This window comes from Rattus rattus, chromosome X, assembly GCF_011064425.1.
Source record: "Rattus rattus isolate New Zealand chromosome X, Rrattus_CSIRO_v1, whole genome shotgun sequence".
Taxonomy (NCBI): Eukaryota; Metazoa; Chordata; class Mammalia; order Rodentia; family Muridae; genus Rattus; species Rattus rattus.
In genome coordinates this window covers 79869342-79890609 of record NC_046172.1, presented here as the reverse complement: position 1 = coordinate 79890609, position 21268 = coordinate 79869342, and the positions used below count along the sequence as shown (strand labels likewise).

The 21268-nt window shown below is 35.8% G+C and overlaps 1 protein-coding gene across 1 annotated transcript; it reads right to left on the bottom strand.

The window, feature by feature from the left end:
• Nucleotides 1-17: 17 nt before the first annotated feature.
• On the bottom strand, nucleotides 18-20212 carry Tab3 (TGF-beta activated kinase 1 (MAP3K7) binding protein 3). The gene is made up of 7 exons (XM_032889819.1): nucleotides 20091-20212; nucleotides 15277-16735; nucleotides 14097-14257; nucleotides 8973-9066; nucleotides 6353-6436; nucleotides 2436-2537; nucleotides 18-171 (listed from the first exon to the last, which is right to left on the bottom strand). Exons 1-7 carry the CDS (start codon nucleotides 20190-20192, stop codon nucleotides 23-25), a joined length of 2151 nt encoding a protein of 716 aa, XP_032745710.1. The 5' UTR covers nucleotides 20193-20212; the 3' UTR covers nucleotides 18-22.
• Nucleotides 20213-21268: the final 1056 nt, after the last annotated feature.

Below are 21268 nucleotides of genomic sequence, written 5' to 3'. Positions count from 1 at the left end.
CTGGGTAATAGTTCTTCTGAATTCAAGTGTACCGTGGCATCTCACACTGCTCACAGCGGTTCAGTGCAGGGTGGTTGAGAAAGGTACAGCTGTCACAATTCCATGGAGCCCCTTCATAATCCTCATCTCGGGGTTGTGTCCGAGGACTCTGCCTGCAGCCACTTAAATGTTCTGAGGAAAAGGGGATTTAAGAGAAAGGCTAGATCAGATGCTTCTCCAAAGGCAAAGCAAGCAGCCAAAACTGTAATGCCAAGCACCACAAAACAAAAGCATTTCCTATCACACCCACTGGGTAAGCTAATTAGGTGTAACTATTACCACTGGAAACCCTAACAAGCTGCACAGAAGCTTTAGATACATTTCCACTTTTCTAAACACATCGATTTTTTGCTCCTAGAGGAGGATCAGAAATCAGAATAGATGGCCTTTCAACTTATTACCCACTAAAAGAATAAATAATTAAGTTATATTCTAGCCAAATAGGAAAAACTGAAAACTCTGTGACAGCCTATTCAGAGACTCTATCTCACTTGCACTTTCCTCTCTGTAAGTACTGGCCATAGACTAGTAAATGGCTATCTTCTTCTACAGGACACTGGCCTCCAGGAATACACGTATGTTTTATATTAATGCTTCATCAATGGCAGGGAAAATTCAAGACAAAGTTGTTCCCAGACTAGTGAAAAAGAAGACTCTACAGCTATTTATAAAGCCAAGAGCAATCCTATAGACATGATTCTTTTGTTCTCAGAATTATTCCCCCTTGCCAAAAAATTGTGCATATATTACTTTCTGAAAAATGCCTATATCTGACAATTATAAAACCCAGTTTACAAAAAGAGTGAAATGTAAAATGTAGAGTCAGGTCTGTGTTACTAGCAGTTTAAGAAAGCAAGTCTCTTACACGAAAATAACTCAAAACCTGTATTCCTGTTAAGTCTTAATTCTCTCTGGCCTTATGCTTAAAAGGGCTATATTCCCAGAATTCATCTGGCAATTCTGCTTTGTTGGAAGAGTTCCTATTCAGAAGAAAGCTCAGTGGGCAGAAAGGTTTCCAGTGTTCTCTAGGTGAGTTCCTGTGACCACAAACAGGAGCTGGACATGTCTCAGTTGCCATCTTTAGCCACCTTCCTAGTTATAATCTACTGCTATAGTTTTTTTTTAATAGACAGGCTCCAAAATTCACAATTTTACCCTTAGGACAGTTGACTTTTTATCCCATAAATAGTATCAGAGTGAAAAAGTTTAACAAATCAAAACTGTTGTTACATTCTTGTATCAATTCCAAATGTAGTTTATAGAAAAAAAGTTTTCAAAACATTGTAAATAACTAAAGAGCTGAAATGACTCTCCTAAACTAAGTCTATCTGATGACTCTTATTGGTGACTCTCTTCCCTGTTAAGTATCATGCTGAATTAATTTGAAGTCATGAATCACGAGGTAAGAGACAAAAAAATTTATGAGTATAAAAAAATCTATACAACTCATTTCAAAGCACTATTTTAGAATATTTACTTTGATTGGCACAAACAATCTTCTTTATAGCATACTTAAAAGCAGTTTGGAGACTACCTTGTAGAAACTATTTATTAAAAAAGAAATACTTCTACCTAAATAAACAGTGAAGAGGACAAGGAGGAGTCTGACCAAAGGGCATGGAGAAAATGCACTGCTTTGTTGCACATACACTAACTGTATAAAGGTTGGAAGTAGGTTTCCAGCTACATAGCAGTTTATATTTTCATAAAAATGAAAAGCTTCACAAATACTTTAATTGATATTGCTTGTATAGTATTTATCATACAAAATACAAAGGCATACAATTAAAAACAGTAAATAGAAATGGTTTCAATGGTAAATGAAAAAGTTATTTTCCAAACATATTCTAATGGTAAAGGAAAAAAGTATACAAGGTACTTTCATGTATCTTGTTTCATCTTACAATGTTACCTTCTCATTTGCAAATTAAGGGTAATTTAGCATTTACTATGTATACCATAAAAGTATTATAATATAGCATATATTAATATTTTTAGAGACCTGCTTTCAACTGAATGATGATAGCATATGAAGCTGAAGAAGCATTAGACATTTGTGTGAGAAGCTTATCAAATTCAGAACTTGCAACTCATTTGAAAACTATTTGCTTTGCTTTCTATATACTATTACTAGAGAGCTGGCCTCTCCAATAAGATGTTTATCAGACACGGCTACTGAACATGAGAAATGTGGCTATATGCAAATCAAGATGAGCACATAAGGCATTCAGAAATTAAGAAAATATCCTTTAAAACAATTATTAGCAAGGACCAATTATCTACTAAACATTTAGCATTATGCACATGAACCGTAATTTTCAAAGGTAAACTTGAAGGCATGTTCTAGTTATGATAACTTATCTAGGTTAACACACTCCAGAAACACAGGTACAAACCTTCTGCAGCTGCAGCCTGGGATTCATGGATATCTGCCGGTGCTTTGGAAGTCACACTAATTCTTCGGGCTTTTCTCTCAATTGCACAGGAGTCTGATGAGTCTGCAGAAGAAAAGGCAAAGTACTGAAAGGGGACGAGACCATTTTTCAGGAAGAGTGGGCTCACGAGGACTGTTCCTGCTACTCATTCAGCTGAGAGAAATTTACCTTTCTTACCTTCATATGAACTTGCATTTGTCTCTGAGGTTAAATGTAAACATAATGCTTCTTTACAAGCTACACAAAGCAGTTGTCCCAAATACTAAGTCATAGCAGAAAAATATACTTGGAGTAAAAACTCAGTGACAGCAACTAAATGGAAATATGAAAGCGAACTATAGCTTTGATTAAACCACTCAAAAACTATGTCCAAAATAAACTATACACAAAGTTGTATGCCTGGGTTATGTGGGAACCTGTCTCAAAAGGACCAAAAATAGAAAGAAGAAGACGACAGAGGAGGAGGAGGAGGAGGAGGAGGAGGAGGAGGAGGAGGAGGAGGAGGAGGAGGAGGAGGAGGAGGAGGAGGAAAGAATATGGAAAAAAAAAAAGGAAAACGGAAGAAAAGAAGGAAGAAGAGAAGGAGGAAAGAGGAGGAAGGAAGAAGAAAACAAAGACAATGGTGATGATGACAATAGCACACTGTTGTAATTCCAGCATTTAGGAGGCAGACAACACACTGGGATGCATAGAAAATACAACTTCTTGAAAAATGGAAACAATTCAAAATAATACAATGAAGTAACAATCATGGGCTCCCAACTCATTTCAAGGACTTCCAATTCATCCTAGAACACTGTCCACATATGTTATGAATTTGCAGTTTGTTAGTGAGCAATTCTTGTATTAGATAAAAATGACAACTAGTACACTAAAGGCAAACACTATGACCGTGCATCTTCTAATCAGTCCTGAATCTGTATGTAATTTCTCAGTAAAATCCACCGTTGGAAAGCACTGCTCCAGAATTCTATGGTGGTTAAGCGCTTAGCTGGAATTCTATTAGCAGAATAAGTAAGAGCAGAGTAAATGTTTCCTTAGGCTGCAAAGAAAATGTGAAGGTGTCATAGATTTGAAAAGCACATTAGCATCACATGCCTTCATCTCACTGACCCACACAAACATCTTGAAAAGTACACAGGTCAGGATTTGAACAGATCATCTCTCTGTGGTACACAGATTAAATCTGAAGACGGTGAGCTAGGCCATTGCTCAGGTCCTACGACACCCAGGTCATTCTCTATTCTTGCAGTGAGGGTACAGGGAGAGTTGCTAAGATACCTGAAGACGTATGTTGCTTAACTGCAGCTGCCAATTCCAAAAGTTTCTGTTGCCTCTCTTCCTTTGTCCTCTAGTTCTCTAGCACACTCATTACTCAAAAATATTATAGCATCTACTTAGATTTCCAGCATATAAGCGGTTTAGTGTTTTGTTTTTAAGCAAACAGCACTGCAAGTCAATTTGCACTAATTTTAGAAGTGTTTTCAGAAAAATGATACTGGGTGTTGGTGGTCCACATCTGTAAATCTAGTAGCTAGCATATAGTTTATAAGACTATCTTCAAAATGGAATAAAGTACTTAACAGAACATTTATCTGACTTCAAACTAAAAGGCTTTTTACTAATCTGGGATTAAAGGTTTCAAATTACTTGGTAAATAATAGTATCATTTTATATTCTTAACTAATAATATGGAAGATACACTTTAAGCTCATCTCAACTAAATTTTTAAAGTAGAAACTTATTCATAAGGATAGGTAGGACTTTACATGTAGAGTATAAATTCCTTGGGACAGGAGTAATAGTATCATCTATTTATCTACAATTGTGCATTTGTTAAATATTTAAGAAACTGCTTAAAATTAGACTCATGACTACATACATTCCCTACCATCAGAATTAGTGAGTTCCATTTGCAGTAAATTGGCCATGCAGCAGGGCCCTTTATATGCATCTGTCACTTTTTCTTTTGTAGGAATGGGTTGATAGTATCTTTATGGGTAAGGTTTTGGAATCAGACTCCGCTAACTTCATTAAAACAGATGAAATCCAACAATGAACTCTATGAAAAAATTGGGCTTTGGATATGAAGGGGTGATAGGTCTATTAATATTAGCACACACAGACACACACAGACACAGACACACACAGACACAGACACACACAGACACAGACACAGACACAGACACACACACACACACACACACACACACACAACTGTGATGGAGACTGTAGCGAACAGGAAGGAGCAGAGGAGTTAGGATGCATTTGGTGGCAGGTTAGGGGAACAAATTTGAAGCAGTCTTCTCTTTTCATGTTCAAAATTGTTTCCTACCCTTTTAAAATGTTTAGAAGAATTCACTGACCAGCAGACTGTTGTTCTGAAATTATATTTGTGGGACTATTTTTATAAATGTACTCAGTTTTAACATTTCCTATTTCATCTATTTTCAAAAATCTGGCTTAACATTTCCTATTTCATCTTTTTCAAAAATCTGGCCTTTCATACTTTCATTCCTCAAGAAATTTGTTTATCTGGGTTGCACAGCTTACTGGCCTGAAGATATTAATTACATTCCTTCAGTAACATTTTTAATGGATAACCCATCTTTTATTTCTATTCACCGTATCATGCATTTTTCCCTCTTTGTAGATCAGTCTACCTTGAAGTTTACTAATTTTGTTTTACTTCTCTCTACTTTGTATAAAATTCCACCATCAAAACCAGACATCAAATTTCCTTCAAAGTACGTAACAATTAAGGGCCAGAAAGACTCAGTTGAGGATCTTAGTCTATCTAAAGCTCTAACCTCATTCCTACTACCAAGACAATAGTTCATTGTTCTTGAACTCAGAAAGTTATGGCTTTGTATCCATCTCCTTGGAGATGACACTATTCAGGAAATTTCAAGATTGTACATGTGGTGGACTGCTCAGATTTTTGGTCATTACTGATGAATTTAGTCAATTCTTCTATGATAGCCCTTGACTCGTTTAACTCATCTGCTAGGCTAGCTCTAAGAAAAATTACCTTAGAAGGTACTGAGGCAAAATCAAGTTTAAAGATGCATATTTATGAACTTAAAAGGCTAAAGTGATCAATGATATATAATCCAGAGGCTTTCAGCTTGAAACTACATATAACATTGCCACAGTGCCAAATTTAGTACTTGGCAGTCATCCACTAACATTCGTTTTGAGTCATTTTTAGAAATCACTACACTATTTCAAATGTAGGTCAAATGAAAAATCCACGGTAGTATAAAACAATAGAGACCAGCTTCTAAGCTGCAATTATAAATGAACTAGAATTTATGTACTCTCTCCTATTCAATATATCTTCATAAACAAACTGTCTTGAATTGTTTAATGCAAAAGGATTAAAATATGAATAAAATAAAACATTAGTTGTATATTGAGACTATAAACAATAAGGCCTGTAAGAATGAGGAAGAAAATGAGTGATCAATCAACATCCAATCACTTACTGTAAGATACTGAAAACAACTTAGGTTTTGTTTTGTTCTTGATGAGAAAACACTTGTGTCCCTATAACTCAAGCTTACACTCTGCTTATCAAGCAGCAAAAGAAATCTTATGTACAAAGGCTACTGAGGATTTTTCAAGATCCTCATTCTTTTAGAAGAATTTTCTTTCAGGAGTAGTTCTTTTTTATGTTAAAGAAATCATCATTGTGTCTTACAACAATTCTAACATTTTTAGTTTAGTAAAAAATTAAAGTTTGGGGACTACTTTACTATTGTCACATTAATATAGATAACTTTTATGAGGACCATATTCTAGTGAATAGTTCAAATAGAAACTTCTTCAGAAATCTATTCAACTTCTACAGTATTCGTGCTATGACCTCTACTCACCTTTTTTAGATGGCTTCGGTGGTACAATTGGGCCAGGTTCTATGTGGTCATAAAAATTATTCATGGCTTTTGGATCAAAGTTTCCTACAAAGAAAAGAAGAAACCACAAGTATTTATGAGTTGTTCTTTTCATTATTTGATCTTTAAAAAAGAAAATACATTGATGAAACATAGGAAAAGAACATGTTTTGTAGGGTTTCAAATGCCATTATACTATCCTCTTTTCTTTATGCTTGTGAAAAAAGATCCAAGCAGACCAGTAGAACATTTTTATCTATAATATATTATCTAAGGTAGTATTTCTAATTGTAAGGCTAGCATCCACCATAAGCAAGATTCGGTATAATATGGGAAACAAGGAATGGCGAACCTGTTTGGTCTAATGAAAAACAACATGAAAGAAGACTGTGATACTTCTTTTCATAATCTATCATAAAGCTATCTAAAGAAGAAGCCAAATGTATATGCTATATAACCACATGGACCGATAATGATTGATACTGTGCAAGTTTTAGAGTAAACAAGCCTGGAGAATTGCTAATACAAAATTTTCTCTGGATCTGCTCAGTCTCTGGCTTAATATGTCTGTATCAGTGATATCCCCTGCAATTCTTTCAGGGTCAGATAGCATTAGGTGCCTGTTCTGATTCTCGCCTTCCCTCTTGGACTCTGCCTGTTGTACCCAAATCCACTTGAGCTTGGACAGAGGATGCTGTATTGTACCGAGCTTCCTATTTTTAAGTATTGATTTTTTCCCCATAATGAAAATTTTCCTTACCAAAAATCAAATATTAAGCTGCTTTTCATCAAGTCATGCAGTAATTTATTTGCACCTACTTGAAAGTGCATCCCCTACTGCCAAAAAACAGTTTAGAAAGAGAACACAATATTTGGACACCTTAAGCATTTCTAAATCTAACGCACAAAAAGACCCTATTTGGTCAATTCATACCAAAAATACAGCTCCTTCCTCAAAAAACGTTAATTGGTCCTATTATCCAAAGTTTCATGCAGTTGAATAGGCTATTTTAAAGAGAATTTTAAAAACTTATCGCTCCTGAAAGATACAATGCTACTTGACATATTAATAACTGCTGTACATGTATTTCGTCAGGCACTTATGTTATAGTTCATGCTCTAATCATCCCAATCAAATGCTATTGTTTTTTTTTACTTTGCTTCAGAAACCGTATCAATTTTTTAAAAAGTTGATGTAATCATAAAGTTGCAGGTTGATATGTTCTGTGTATTATGCATAGTGATTCTTTCACTGCTAGCATAAAGCTAGTAGGCTACATAGGAGTAATGAGGCTTTTGAAAATGAGAACATGGCTTGATAGCTCAACTTTCATGTTCGGATGGTTCCGTATCCTTAGTTATCTTTAGTTCAACTATTTGACTCTGTTACTATATACTACTCTTAAAGCACCCTTAAAGTACCATAGAAGCTCTCTTAGCTGCCATAATTTAGAATACTAAAGTTTGGGAGTAGGTGGATTCAAAGAAAGGACTCTTAAGTAAAATTATACATGGTCTTCAAGGTAACATAAATATAGTAGCGTTTTTTTCTATTTTCCTTATGGAAGTGTTGGAGACTGAAATCCCCCAGGGATCGTATATACTATGCAAACATTCTATCATTGCATGCATCTTCGATAGCTGCATAATGATGTTGAACAAGCATACTTCATATTGTCTTACACAAACCATGTTCACCATAACCTAAAGCCAAGTGTCAGCAAACTTTCTGTCAAAGAGCAGATAGTAACTGAGGTTTTGTAGAATCTGTTCCAAGTATTCAACTCTGTCCTTGAAACACAAAGAAGACACAGACACTAGGTAAACCAACGTGCATGTCTGTTTAGGTAAAACTTTTATTTATAAAAGCAGGCAGTAAGACCCTAGTTTGCTGAGCCTTGATTTACAATTTTGCATTTTGGTTTCTTCCAAATGTAGCCTGTGATATATATACTAAGGACCCTTTCATACAAAGTCTTGCCCTTTCTACTTCATTTCATTCAAATCTAATTATGGTTGTTATGATTTTATGCTTGACTCTATATAAAGGCCAAAGACAGTTTTTAAAAGAGAAGCATTTTTAAGAATTCTTTTTAGTTATGAAATATTAATTTTAACTGCAGAAGCATAAGTAACTAGCCTATGCAGTGCATGTAATCAGTGGCAGTGTCATTATATGGGAAAGCAAGTCCTTTTGTAATCTGATGAGCTGGTTAACAGAAAGATAAGAGAGCTTTTCCTGTAACATAGAGAACTTCTTTTAAAACCCAGAACTCAGATATACTACTCTGGGCATTCTTTTGAAGACTATCACATAATATAAATTATGTCTTAGAAAAAATACCCATCAATTTACAAAACATTCACATTCAGTGACAAAAATGCAATGCAAAAATATAAAACAATGAGGATAAATAATGACGCTGTCGAAGTAACATTTTTTGACACCTTGATTCATGAAGTGTGGGAATCTCTTTAAAGCCATTCTTACAATAGTTATATAAAAACCTGTCCTTAAATCTATGAACCCAAAGTATTGCCATTTAAGCAGTTTAAAATACCACACTATGACTTATGGTTTACCAAATAATCAAGTCTATACCTCTAGATTGAAGGAGGTCAACTTCTTTCAGTGTACAGTCAACATTTATCTGGAGTTGTCTGTTCATGCTTCTCAATCTTGTCATTTCCTCAGGCTAGTAAGAAAGCACCCAAAATAGCAATTGTGGGAAAGTCATTATCAAGCCCAACATTTAAGAACTGTGTTTCACGTTAATTGATCTGATGGGGTATAACTAAGAATCCAGCCTCGTCTATAAGAGAGCATGTCTGTGTATGCTTCTGAAGTCAAAAGTATACTGAGGACATCAATGTGGCCACATAGTAACAAACACCATGTATGGTGGCCAGGTACAAGCTGAACTCTGTTCTATCATAAAAGCTACATTCACTGTAATAACAGGCACAGAAAATACCTTATTTATGTTTTTGTGGTAAGGGAAAAGTGTAACAACCAACTTTTGAAATTAGCACTGTTCATGATTTTAGTCTTGTCTAACCTGGTAAAAGTTAATGCTTACTTAGCTTTGGGTACCAGGTTTACCAAAATTCTCTCACTTCTTCTGCTAAAGGAAGCTTTAAGGTAGGTAGTATTGCATGGATTTACTGATGAAAAACAGCAGAGAGGTTACGTTTCCTAAGGGTATAAAGCTCATAAGTGGTAGAGCCACAGCTTACACAAATCCACTATATACATTCATACATAGATATTTAATTTCTAGATCAAAAGAAACACTCTAAGACAGAAAAATATCAGGCATCAATACACTTTTCTGTTTCTTTTACATCAGTCTGGCCAGCCCATTCCAAATATTAGGGTCTTTCCAGTAACTGAAAAAAAAAAAACCAAAAAAAACCCCCGACTTTCTTATGTGCCTTTAATTCCCATACCATTCTTAATTTCTTTACAACTTCTGTACACAGACTCTAATACTATGGATACTGAAGCATTTCCCACATAGCCCAGTATTTGCTTAATTACTAGGGTAATTTCAACTACACAAAGTAGAATGTTAAATTACTGACTAACAGAGAGAGGGGGAGGAAGGGAGGGAGATACACAGAGACAGAGATGAGAGACAATGAGAGATTGAGAAAGATTGGTTCTATTAAAAACATGTACTCTGTCAAAGACTAAGCAGGTTAAACGGGGCACTATAAAAAGCAGATAGGATGGCTTATGCTGTTGGGAGATTCTAACAGAGTAAATAGCAATGTCCAGAAACAAGAAGGGACCAAAGGTTCAAAACAGTGATGTAAAAAGGCCTAAGAGCAATTTATAGATATTATCTGTACATGACCTATTTATTTAAGAGCATTTGAAGACTGCTAATTTTACATGTGTTTTGTGCAAACTTATCTCATGACCTTAAAGATAACTATAATTATTTAGTCTCAAATATTTTGAAGAAAAATATCAAACTGCATTTTAACTTTAAAAAAAAAAGCACTAGGCTCTCAGAATGCTAGTGGATCAACAACAAGAACCATCTGGAAACATGTAGTATGAACTGCTCTTCTTTCTCCATTCCTATGGACAAAGTGTGTGATGTTAATGTGTAAAATGCTTGCCAAGTGATATTGAAATGGTACAAAACACACACTTGAGCATCACCATGGATGATTTCATCCTCCTAGGTGATTTCATCCTCCTAGGAACATATAGGCAACCCCTACTTTGTGAGTTCAGTACCTACAGACTTATCCTTCCTATATGATTTACAATAGGAAGAGAGGAGTTCTAGCTACAGTGCGCCCAAATAGTGATGCTTTGTAACTAAGAATGGAAATATTAATAATACATGTTATACTCAACCAAGGGTGGGGTGAGTAGCTGTTTCTGAGTCAGATCATTTATCAAAAGTACACTGTGTTTGCACAGAAGATTGGTATTCATGATAATTTATAATCTAGACTTACATGTAGGCCAATAGAATGCTTGTAGCTGACATTTTCAAATAAGAGTTTCTATGCTATTTTGAAAAGGTAGTAGAAATCCCTTAAATCAATTGTTTTTGGACCTTCAAAAACTAGTCTTATACACAACAATATTGAAGACCACTTTGGTTCTTGGTGCCTTGGTCCTAATTATACATGTAGGACACAAAGCAGTGAAGTAGTCCCCAAATTTAATTAGAACAAGATGGATTTGCATAAATAACTAACTTGGGGGAGGGAACAATTGGTAGCCTTCTCCACACTAAAATCTTATTTATCTTTCAAAGTAAACTTTAAAACTGCCTCCCCTATGAATGTTATTAGCAAAAGGTTAACATTCTTTCTCATATTCAAACCTCTTTGAGAGATGACATATTAGGAAAGATTTCAAAACATGTGATAAACAGCAAGCTAAAGGAAAAAGGACACTATCAAAATACTTTTGCTATCATTTGAAAGACATCATTTCACAGCTCTTCGAACTTTCTGCAAGTATAATATAGCTGGTCAGAAATGTAGGTTCTAGTCTCATTAACCAAGCATTTCTCTCCTATTTTTATGTAAAACTTGGTAGGAAATGTCTTAGAAATCTGAGAGTACCAATGCATGCATGTTAGAAAAAGTGTCAGTTCTTTGGTATTCCTGTACACTTGCAGGGTACTTAATGACACCCAAGGCACACTACAAATAGTGTAGAGAACATTATGAGAACAATATTCTAGCACAGCTATAGCACCTCCCTTTAATGAGAAGTCATTATAGCTAGTAAGTATCAGAGGTATTCTCATTCCCAATCCCATATCCTTCAAATGACACTCAATTAACAAACTGGAAATTCTGACTAGATTATTATTTTTTTTCTTTTTGGTTTCTTTTCTACCAAGTTAGTTGTAAATGTTACCTTATTGCTATCTTAAAAAATTGGTTTTATAAAATGTTTCAGATTTGTGTTATCTATTTCAAGCAAAAATTTCCAGCATTTTTGTTACCAAGCTAATTTATAAGGATTCTTGCTATTTGTAGAATATGGTACAAATTGCTTAATATGCCTCATGTAATTCTAGAGAAAATCCCTCACCATGGGTATTCTACTATATGTATCCTAGAGATGCATTACATATCCCAGGCTTTGTGACTGACACAAGCAGTGGAAGCAATATTCAAACTTGTGCTTGCAAACCCACTTGCTGACTTAACCTTCATGGACACAAGAGCCACCCCCTCAGCCATGTCCTACTGTCCTAGCATGCAGTCTAAAGATAAGGCATTGAAAGAAGCTGTAATTTCTCTAGGTGAGGGATGGCTACACTTGGTTTATTAAACTATTTTTTCTATTTCGTTTTTAATTTTTAAATTATAAACCATAAACTACAGTCCCAGGAAGGTCTACCAACTTTTTCTTTAAAAAATGACTCAGCAATTAAAACTTCAACATAAACCGTGGGTGCTTGTATTGAACCACTAATCAATACTATACCAGAAAATTTGGACTTCTAATTTTAAAAACTAAGGTTTATTTAGCAGGAGCTATAATGGACCAGGTGTTTCAAAACAAAGCCTTGACAAAAAATCGCTACTGAGGCCTAAATGATTACAAGTGGCCTAACTACCGTTTGCTAACTTCCCTGAACAGAGGAATCAATGAAGATTTTAAATAGATTTTAAAATCAGAAAAGATACTTAATTCCACTAACATCACTGATTTAACTTTATAATTTTTTCAGTGCTTTAGGCAATTAAAGTTCTCTTTTTTAACAATTCCTAAACTGAGGAATATAGTGAATAGCAGAAAGTCATTAACTTATTAAATATGCCTCTTTCTCAAAAACTGTCTTCCTTAAAATGTTTCTATTGGCTCCCTGTAACAGCAGAATCAAGCTCAAGCACCTGAAGAGTGTTTAAGGTCTAGCCAGCACTCTACCTTTATGCTCATTAACCTCTGAAAACTCATTAGAAATTTCAGGCCTAAGCACAGAACCTTTACTTACTGTTTCTTGAAAGTAAGACTGTCTGGAATTCAAGCCTTAATAACTTTATATACTTTTCCTTTCAAAAGAACTTTCCCTTTCTTTTCTGTCTTTCATGTAGGACAAAGTCTCCAAGAAAGTCAGTAGCTGCAGCCATGCTGAGGACAGGAAGCTACACACATATGTTCAAAAGCTAGATGACCCCAAGTTTAGAGAGGGAAAGAAAATGAAGACCCTTGAAAAGAGACAGGATCTACACACTTTAAACTGTAGACGGTCATTCCAGGATGGTGGAAGGAAAGTGGAGATGTGTACTGAGTAGATTCACAAACCAGTTACTGGACAATTTCCTTCATTACCTATGAGCAAATAGAGCAATTGCCACCGAAGTCTACTTCTTCACACCAACAATTAAGAACTAAGTACCTAACATAGTATCACATTCATAAACACTAATTACATGAATATTGAATAGTGAAAAGATCAATTATATCACAGAAAAGGTGACATGTCAAAGGAGATAAGAGTTAATGATTTTCAAAGTTATTTGACATTATTAGAATCAACTACATTAACCAACAGGCTAAATATATTAAAAACTCCTTACCAGAGCATTAATTGTCCACACTGAACATCTTAGTTTCTATAATTACACACAATGAAACTACCATGCCTTAAGAAATTCAGGGCTGGAGAGAAGGCTCAGAGGTGAAGAACACTGATTGCTCTTCCAGAGATCCTGAGTTCAATTCCCAGCAACCACATGGTGGCTCACGACCATCTGTAATGGGATCTGATGCCCTCTTTGGGTGTGTCTGAAGACAACAACACTGCACTCATATAAATAAAATAAATAAATCTTTAAAAAGTTAATAATAAAAAAGGTTAATTATAAGAAATTCTACCACCAATACTTTCTCAGAATTTGTAGTTAACTTATTTAAACTCATTTTAAACAATTTGAAAAATATACAGCCTCTGCTTGGAAGAATAATTTATGAAGCCTTTTATTATCATATATTCTTGAAATAAATGCTATAGTCTAACTACCAGTCTTTGAAAATAACCATGATCCTGTGCAAGTGCAAATGTAAATAAAAAGCATTTAGTTAATCTGACAAGAACTATTGGGGGCAAATCTCTTGCATTCATTACTTTTTTAAAAAATTCAGCCAGGAATAGAACTCGAAAGAAAAACAAATGGCTTTAATAAGGGAATGTCCAAATCTGCCTATCATCATACACTGCAACAGATGACTTACCGTGGGAGTTGTAGTGGTGCAGCTGACTCTTCTAAGCCGTCTCTGCATCAGGTCATGCTCCATACTGTTAACTTCAGCTTTCAAGCGCTCTAGCTCCTCTTTTTCAAGTTTCAATTGCTTTGCTAACCTCTCCATTCTTGCTCGCTGATGTAACAGCAAGGCTGTACAGCATGACAGATAAAGTTATTGCAGAAAATAACACCAAACAAATTACAGGAGAATTTCTACATGCACTGTTAATGAACAGAAGTCTCATCTGATCTGGGCATCAGCGTTTACATTCAGGTCTTAGTAATGCTATACCACATCCATTTCTGCTGTCATTTAGCTCTAAACCACCACCAAAATGGCATCATGTGTTCATACCTCTTATCTTGTAACATTTAGCTTTCCTGAGAGCCTCTTTATCTATACTTGTCTCTGTTAAAATGCTTAAAGAGCAGACATGGTTCAGCAGCATGCAGGCCTGAGTCCCATCTCCAAATTCCACAAGGTGGCAGGAGAGAACTGATTCTTGAGAATGGTACCTCTGACCTCCACACATGTCACAGCAGGCCCACATCTGCATGTATATTCATAAACACATACACACACGTGCTACATTAATAAAGGCTTAACATCAAGCATTCTGAATCAGAATTATAATTAGTTCCCTGCTCAAATATTGAAAGAATGCTAAACTCTCATATATTCTGGTCAATTTGAAAAAATCTGAATAGGCTTTATAAACTTTGGTTTACTTAGACAATACAATTTTTTTCATTAATTCTACTTCCTATAATATCACTTATAAATAACATTATGCCCTTCCAACCTCTTTATAGAAGGCTCAAATTCTTTGATTTGAAAAACCAGTCCAAGCTGTATGTATCCTTTTCACAATACTCATTATACTTGGCTACATTTTTTATCAATGAATGATATCTACCAATAAAGTCTTATTATGTTACAAGATTACAATGGTCATATTTCCAGTTTTATATTTTAATATAAATATAAAATTTTATATTTTATATTTTAAAATAGCAAATAGATGAGTCTGAAACAGTAATTTTACTCCTGGTCATGTTACCAGTCAACATTTACTAAGCATTTAATTGAAACTAATATGTCCAATTTTATGTTCAGTCATTTACCACACATGATTATAAATATGAAATTACATCAGTCTAAAGTTTACCTTGTGTATAGGCATAGTCGTCTGATCCAGAACTAGAACTCCTTTGATACTTGTGGTTTCCCTTTTCTCCCCTAGAGCCTGGTATCACTGAAATAGGCTGAATAGGTTCTGGTGCTGCAGAGCGTTCTTCTTGGTCCACTAAATTCAAAAGGTTTTCAGTTGTTGCTCGGCCTACAGTAATTTTAAAAACTGTAGTTGGGTTTGGTATCACCCGAGGAGATGGTGATGGAGCACATGAAGGTCCAGTTGGCTGTGTATATGTAATATACACAGGATTAACACTAAATGGAGGTTTTGGTTGACTAGATATCCCTCTTGAAGGAGAACTTGAAGGTGGCGTGGTGGCTGTATACAGTGAGTGCTGGTTCCTTGGAGATGGTTGATTACTGATGGGTGACGGACTTCTAGTTATTGCTGTCCCAGGTCTTTGAGAAGGTTCAACTGTAATTTCTATCTTCTTCATGGAACCTTTGGGTAAGCTAGATGCTGCATAAGGGAGATAGGCTACTGAATGACTTCCTGGTTTCTGATAACTAGGAGGTCCTTGTTGATATAGGTGGGGTGGAGTAGTTGAAGGACTAGGTGGCATGAAAACATGAGAACTTGGGTGGCCCAGCTGGGGTGGTTGTACTTGATGCTGCGGAGAGCTAAAGGGGGAAGGACACTGAGAAGGAGGCGGTGAATGGTAAACTGACTGAGGAATCTGCTGTTGTTTGGGAGAATACTGAGAAGGTTGATAGTTCTGTTGATGTGGATAAACAGGTAAAGGACGCTGGCTGTAATGAGGCACTGGGCCTTGTGGTGAGGACTGCCATGGAGCATTCTGAGGAGTCTGTCTTCCTGATGAACTCTGAGATGTCGGTCTAATATAAATAGAACCAGGAGATCCATAGAGATTGCTTGGAATTTGTGGAAGAATCTGTAAAGCTCTTGGTACAGTCTGTCCAGAAGGAAGGTTCTGGGACACTGTAACAGTAATTGGATTTGTACTATATCGAGGTATGTGCATGTAGGATGGAGGTGGTGGTGGTGGTGAAGGACCTTGCATAGCGGATGGATTCATTCCTGTTTGCATGGAAGATGGCTGCTGAGGTGGCTGTGAAGGCGGAGTAGCTGCACTTCTGTTCTGTTCATTCATAAAAAATGAATTATAGTTGGGTGTAGCAGCCACAACAGCTGGAGCTGAGTGTGGTTCCTGAACTAAACATATCAGCTGTTTACCTGCTGTATGCTGAGGATCAATATGTCCATCACTTGAGCTATGTACCAGTGTTCGACCACCATTAAGGTGAGCTCCATCTCCTGGGTGGTAGCTACTAGGAGAATGGATACCCAGATTAATATGCAAAAGGCGATTTCTATTCATTCTATTGTCTTCTGGACTATGGTATTCCATATACAAGTATTTGCTGCTCTCCTGGGAAAGGGCTCGACAACAGGCTTCTAGATTGTTGTTATTCTATGGGAGAAAATGATACAAACAACATTGGCAAAATTAACAAAGCTTAAGAATGGAAGTCAGTTACATAAATACTGTCATAGAATACACTCAGAAAATACTGTCAAGAGCAGTATTTTAACCATAAAACCCATCATGGTCATCTGTCCTACAAAAGGGATATTAAACAATCCAAAGAATAAGCATTTAGCTCACATTACTAGTTCTACCACTACTGCTACAGAAATGTAAGGCACCTACTAATGAACATTGTGACTCAACCCCAAGTTTTCTCATTCCAAATCCAGGACTCATTTTACACTTGTTGCAGCTCAACAACTTAAAATGTTGTGCTACTCTTGGATTCACCACATTTGCTGTAACATCCATCATTAATGTTTAACCTGATAAAAACGAAAATAACCATCCTTTAGTTTCAAAAAGCACCAAAATCACAAAGTAAAAACCAAATATTCCTGAAGATTTTAAACAATAAAATGTCATAGTCTTTACCTTTCTTTCATCCAAATTTATCATCATATAACATTAATGTGTATCATTAGCAAAGATTTAAAGAAACAAAAATGAGCAACAAGCAAAATTCCATAGTATGACCCATGTCTTCATGATTTTACCAGAGTTAATGGGAATTTAAGCAACCATATCCAGATTGCCTTAATGAAATTCACTATGCCAAGTTTGTAACAGCTGAAGAGCAATTTAATATACTTGAAATACCTTTTAAAGTTATACACAGATAGTAAATTGCAATAAAAGTTTCAATGGACAGTAATCAAATGCTTAGTTTAAACAATTTTAAAAACATTTTGTTTCCACTAAAACAAAATACATTATTCACTACTTTTGAAATAATTAACAAATTTCTTAATGAACATGACTTTCTCTGTAACTCAGACATAAATGTTATCATATATAAGTGAATTTTATATAAAAATGAAAGGAACTACTTTATTTCTGCAGTAACCAAAATAAGATATTAAGCCTATCATAGGACATGCAATGAAGTGACGGTTGTGTTGAGAGAAATTTCGAGTTCATGTACAATCCCATTCATTTCCAGATGCAGAGTAGCATGCTTCATAAGAGGCACTGAACTAGTTAACTGTATAACCAATTCTAGGTTCCTGGTCTCAAGTCCCAGTGCTCTTTCTACACAGTAATTTCACAGGAAAGGATGTGTTGTGAAAAGACATTACTAAACTGGAGCTTGAGGAAGTTAATAAAAAAACAAACCCATAGTCAAGCAAAAATTTGCAAAATGAAATCTAAGTAATTTAAAGAATTTGCTTCATGAAAAAACATAACTTGTATCCCCTTTGTTTCATTCTCCCCCAAAAGCAAGGACTACAGGCCTGGGCCACAGGCTTTGTAAACAGTAAAACTATTTAAGAAGGCTATGAATGGGAACTATATGACTCAGTGAGTAAGCACATGGCTGAGTGAGCCGGAGGACCGAGTAGAGATCCTAGTACCTGCATAACAAGCTGTGTGTGGCTATGTTGTGCCTGCAACCCCTGTGCCAAAAGAAGCTTACAGGAGGATTGCTGTGCAGGCGGACCGCAGCTTGGTCTGATTTAAGGAGAGACCCTGACTTAATGGAATAAAGTGAAAAGCGCTAAGAGTAGGGCAAATAACAACCTTTTGTGGCCTCTGCACATGTACACACATAAACAATTTTTTAAAAAACATATATAAACACTTCTAAAAGAACTAAGGGAACAATGTATCATACCTCTCAAAATGATGTAAATTAAGGGAAGATAGTCCAGAGAGGATTTAAGGTCTGTATTTCAGAAGGTAGTCCAGAGAGGATTTAAGGTCTGTATTTCAGATGCAAACTACTAGGCTCATGTATGTCACTGTATACACAAATGCTTTGGGGTAGTGGGAGTTGAAACAAAGTATTGATACATAGCCAAGCTAGCCACAATTTGCAGCACTCCTTGTGCCTCAGCCTTCTGATCACAGGCATGCACCATCATAAAAAGCTTTAATGTGGGCACTTCCTGGAGCCAGTAGGTAGTCAGCATTCACACTAATATTATGTTAATGTCAAAAGAAAACAAAGTAAAAGATATAGGACAGTGTTCTCTGAGCTGAATTTTACATGTTATTCCTTTAGTTAAGTGGCCATGATAGTACAAATAATGAAAGGCCAAATTAAGTTAAAACCATGTTGGAGCTAGAAGGGGTCCTAAAAAAGTCAATTCTAGAGAATGGTTTCAAGTAGAAGATTCAACCCTGGCTTGGTTTTACTGTACTGGGAAGTAGCTTTTTCTCAACCACAAACATAAATGGACCTAAAGAACTGAGATTAGGACAAGGCATATGTTAGCAAAAACAACCATATATATCACAGTAACCTTGGACCCAAAGGCCTAGATTTATCAAAGAATTTGTAAACAACGGAAATCCTTGGGTTGTGTAGCCTCTACTTGTAATTAACCTTCCCTATACATAGATTTCTGTTGCATCCTTAGCTTCTCACACTGCAGTAAGGGAGTGTGAACATGAATAAGTACTGTATATCATGTACGATTCCCCATGTCAACCAAACAGGGGTATGTCACAATCTAAATCACTGAGATACCGTGAAGATGATAACCAAGATAAATGACAGAAGAACCATGTTTTTAATCTGTTGTCTCTCGAGTAAAAATACAGTGTGTAACTAAGAAATAAAAGATTTCGGTATTGAGAACAAGACAAAGGGAATGTTTCTGAACAAAAGAAAGTTGTCTCAAATTTATACCTAGTAAGGACTTATGAATGGAAAAAATGAAAAGAGGGAATAAGGAGTTTTTCTACAGAAGTTAAGCTAAGTTTGGGATTTAAAACTCATCTCTAGGGATTAGGGGTATAGTTCTGAGGTAGAGAGTTTGAACTCTAAGGAGTCAAAGGATTAATGGCAACCTGTTTAAAAATTATTCATTAGAAGAAAGGAGTGTATGGTGGAGGTCAGAGGAATTTATAGGGATAGGTTCTTTTTTTATCACGTGATTTTCAGGGATCAAACTCCTAACATCAGGCTTGGCAGCAAACACCTTTACCTTTTTTAAGCGTATTTTCCCCAATTTCAGAGGATTTTCAGTGGGTGAGATTATACCTTTTGTGGAATATTTAGCAATTCATAAAGTTGTTTTCCATTGTTAAAATTGTAAGATGCTACTGTACTGTGGGTAGGGCTCATAGATGATGACTAAGAGCTTACCGGTCAGAAATATCTGCCCTATAATATCAATAACACTAAGTCTGAGAAATCCTATACAACATGCACTACCACAACACAATGTCAATTCTAACAAGAACAATTGTAAAATTCTTGTTCTATTATCATCACTTGCAGGAAACATACCTGTAACATGCACTGAGATACCACGCCCTCTGGAATTTCAGGAAAACGTTGTCGAAGATCATGGAGAACCTGAATATCAAGCTGTGGACTGCTTTGCGCCATGCCAGAGTCAGTGTTGGTCAACTATCTCTTAGGAAATGGGTATTAACAGGCCTTCCAAAAGTAATAATCTTCCAAAAACTCTGTCATTTTTTTTCTAAAATAAATAAAAATTCGGTTAAGTCAAATTCCATATTTTACTTAGACACCATCAATTATTAAAATCAAGAAAATGAAAATAATTATACCTGGACCCAATGTTAGAAAATGGACACATTCAATTTCCTTTTTTTTTTAATGTAAAATAGCCAACAAAATTAGTGTTTAAAAAAGACAACAACACATCATCCCACCACCTGTCTGCCCATCTTCACCAGACCTGCTGATCTGGAAGAGTACAGGTCAGAGTCCATCTGTATCAATTTTCCTTGCCTACTCAGTCCTCTGTGGCACTCCAGCTGCCCCGAGCAGCCTGCAATCCTCACTGGGACCCCCATTTTCCTGCCATGTCTCAGGGCACCTTCATCAGAACTGCTGATCAAGAACTATAAGCTCTCTCTCACACACACACACACACACACACACACACACACACACACACACACACACATAAAATAGCAGGAGGTAACAATCACGAGTCACTAATATCTCTTAGTATCAATGAACTCAATTCCTCAATAAAAAGACACAGGCCAACAGACTGAATAAGTAAACAGGATCCATAATTCTGCCACATACAAGATACACACATAAGCAAAAAAGATAGACATTACCTCAGAGTAAAGAGCTGGAAAAAATATTTCCAAGTAAATGGACCCAAGAAGCAAGCTACAGTAGCCATCTTAATATATAAGAAAATAGATAATCAACCAACATTAATAAAAAGGAAACAAAAATTCATACTCATCAAAAAAAAAAAAAATCTACCAAGATGATATCTCAATTCTGACCATCTATGCCCCAAAGACAAAGGTATCCACATTTATAAAGAAAAAAAAAACACTGTTAAAGCTTAAATCACACATCAAATCCCATGAATTAATATTGGGTAACTTCAACACCCCACTCTCACCAACTGACAGGTCATCCAGACAAAACAGAACAGAAAAATAATGAAATTAAGAGATATTATGAATTAA

Excerpts from the sequence above, each read along its gene's own strand:
- Tab3 (XM_032889819.1), bottom strand. The coding sequence starts at position 20,192 with ATGGCGCAAAGCAGTCCACAGCTTGATATTCAGGTTCTCCATGATCTT. Across the intron at positions 16,736-20,090 it reads TATCTCAGTGCATGTTACAG|AATAACAACAATCTAGAAGC; the intron begins GTATGTTTCCTG and ends TTTCTCCCATAG. Across the intron at positions 172-2,435 it reads CCAGGCTGCAGCTGCAGAAG|AACATTTAAGTGGCTGCAGG; the intron begins GTTTGTACCTGT and ends CCTTTTCCTCAG.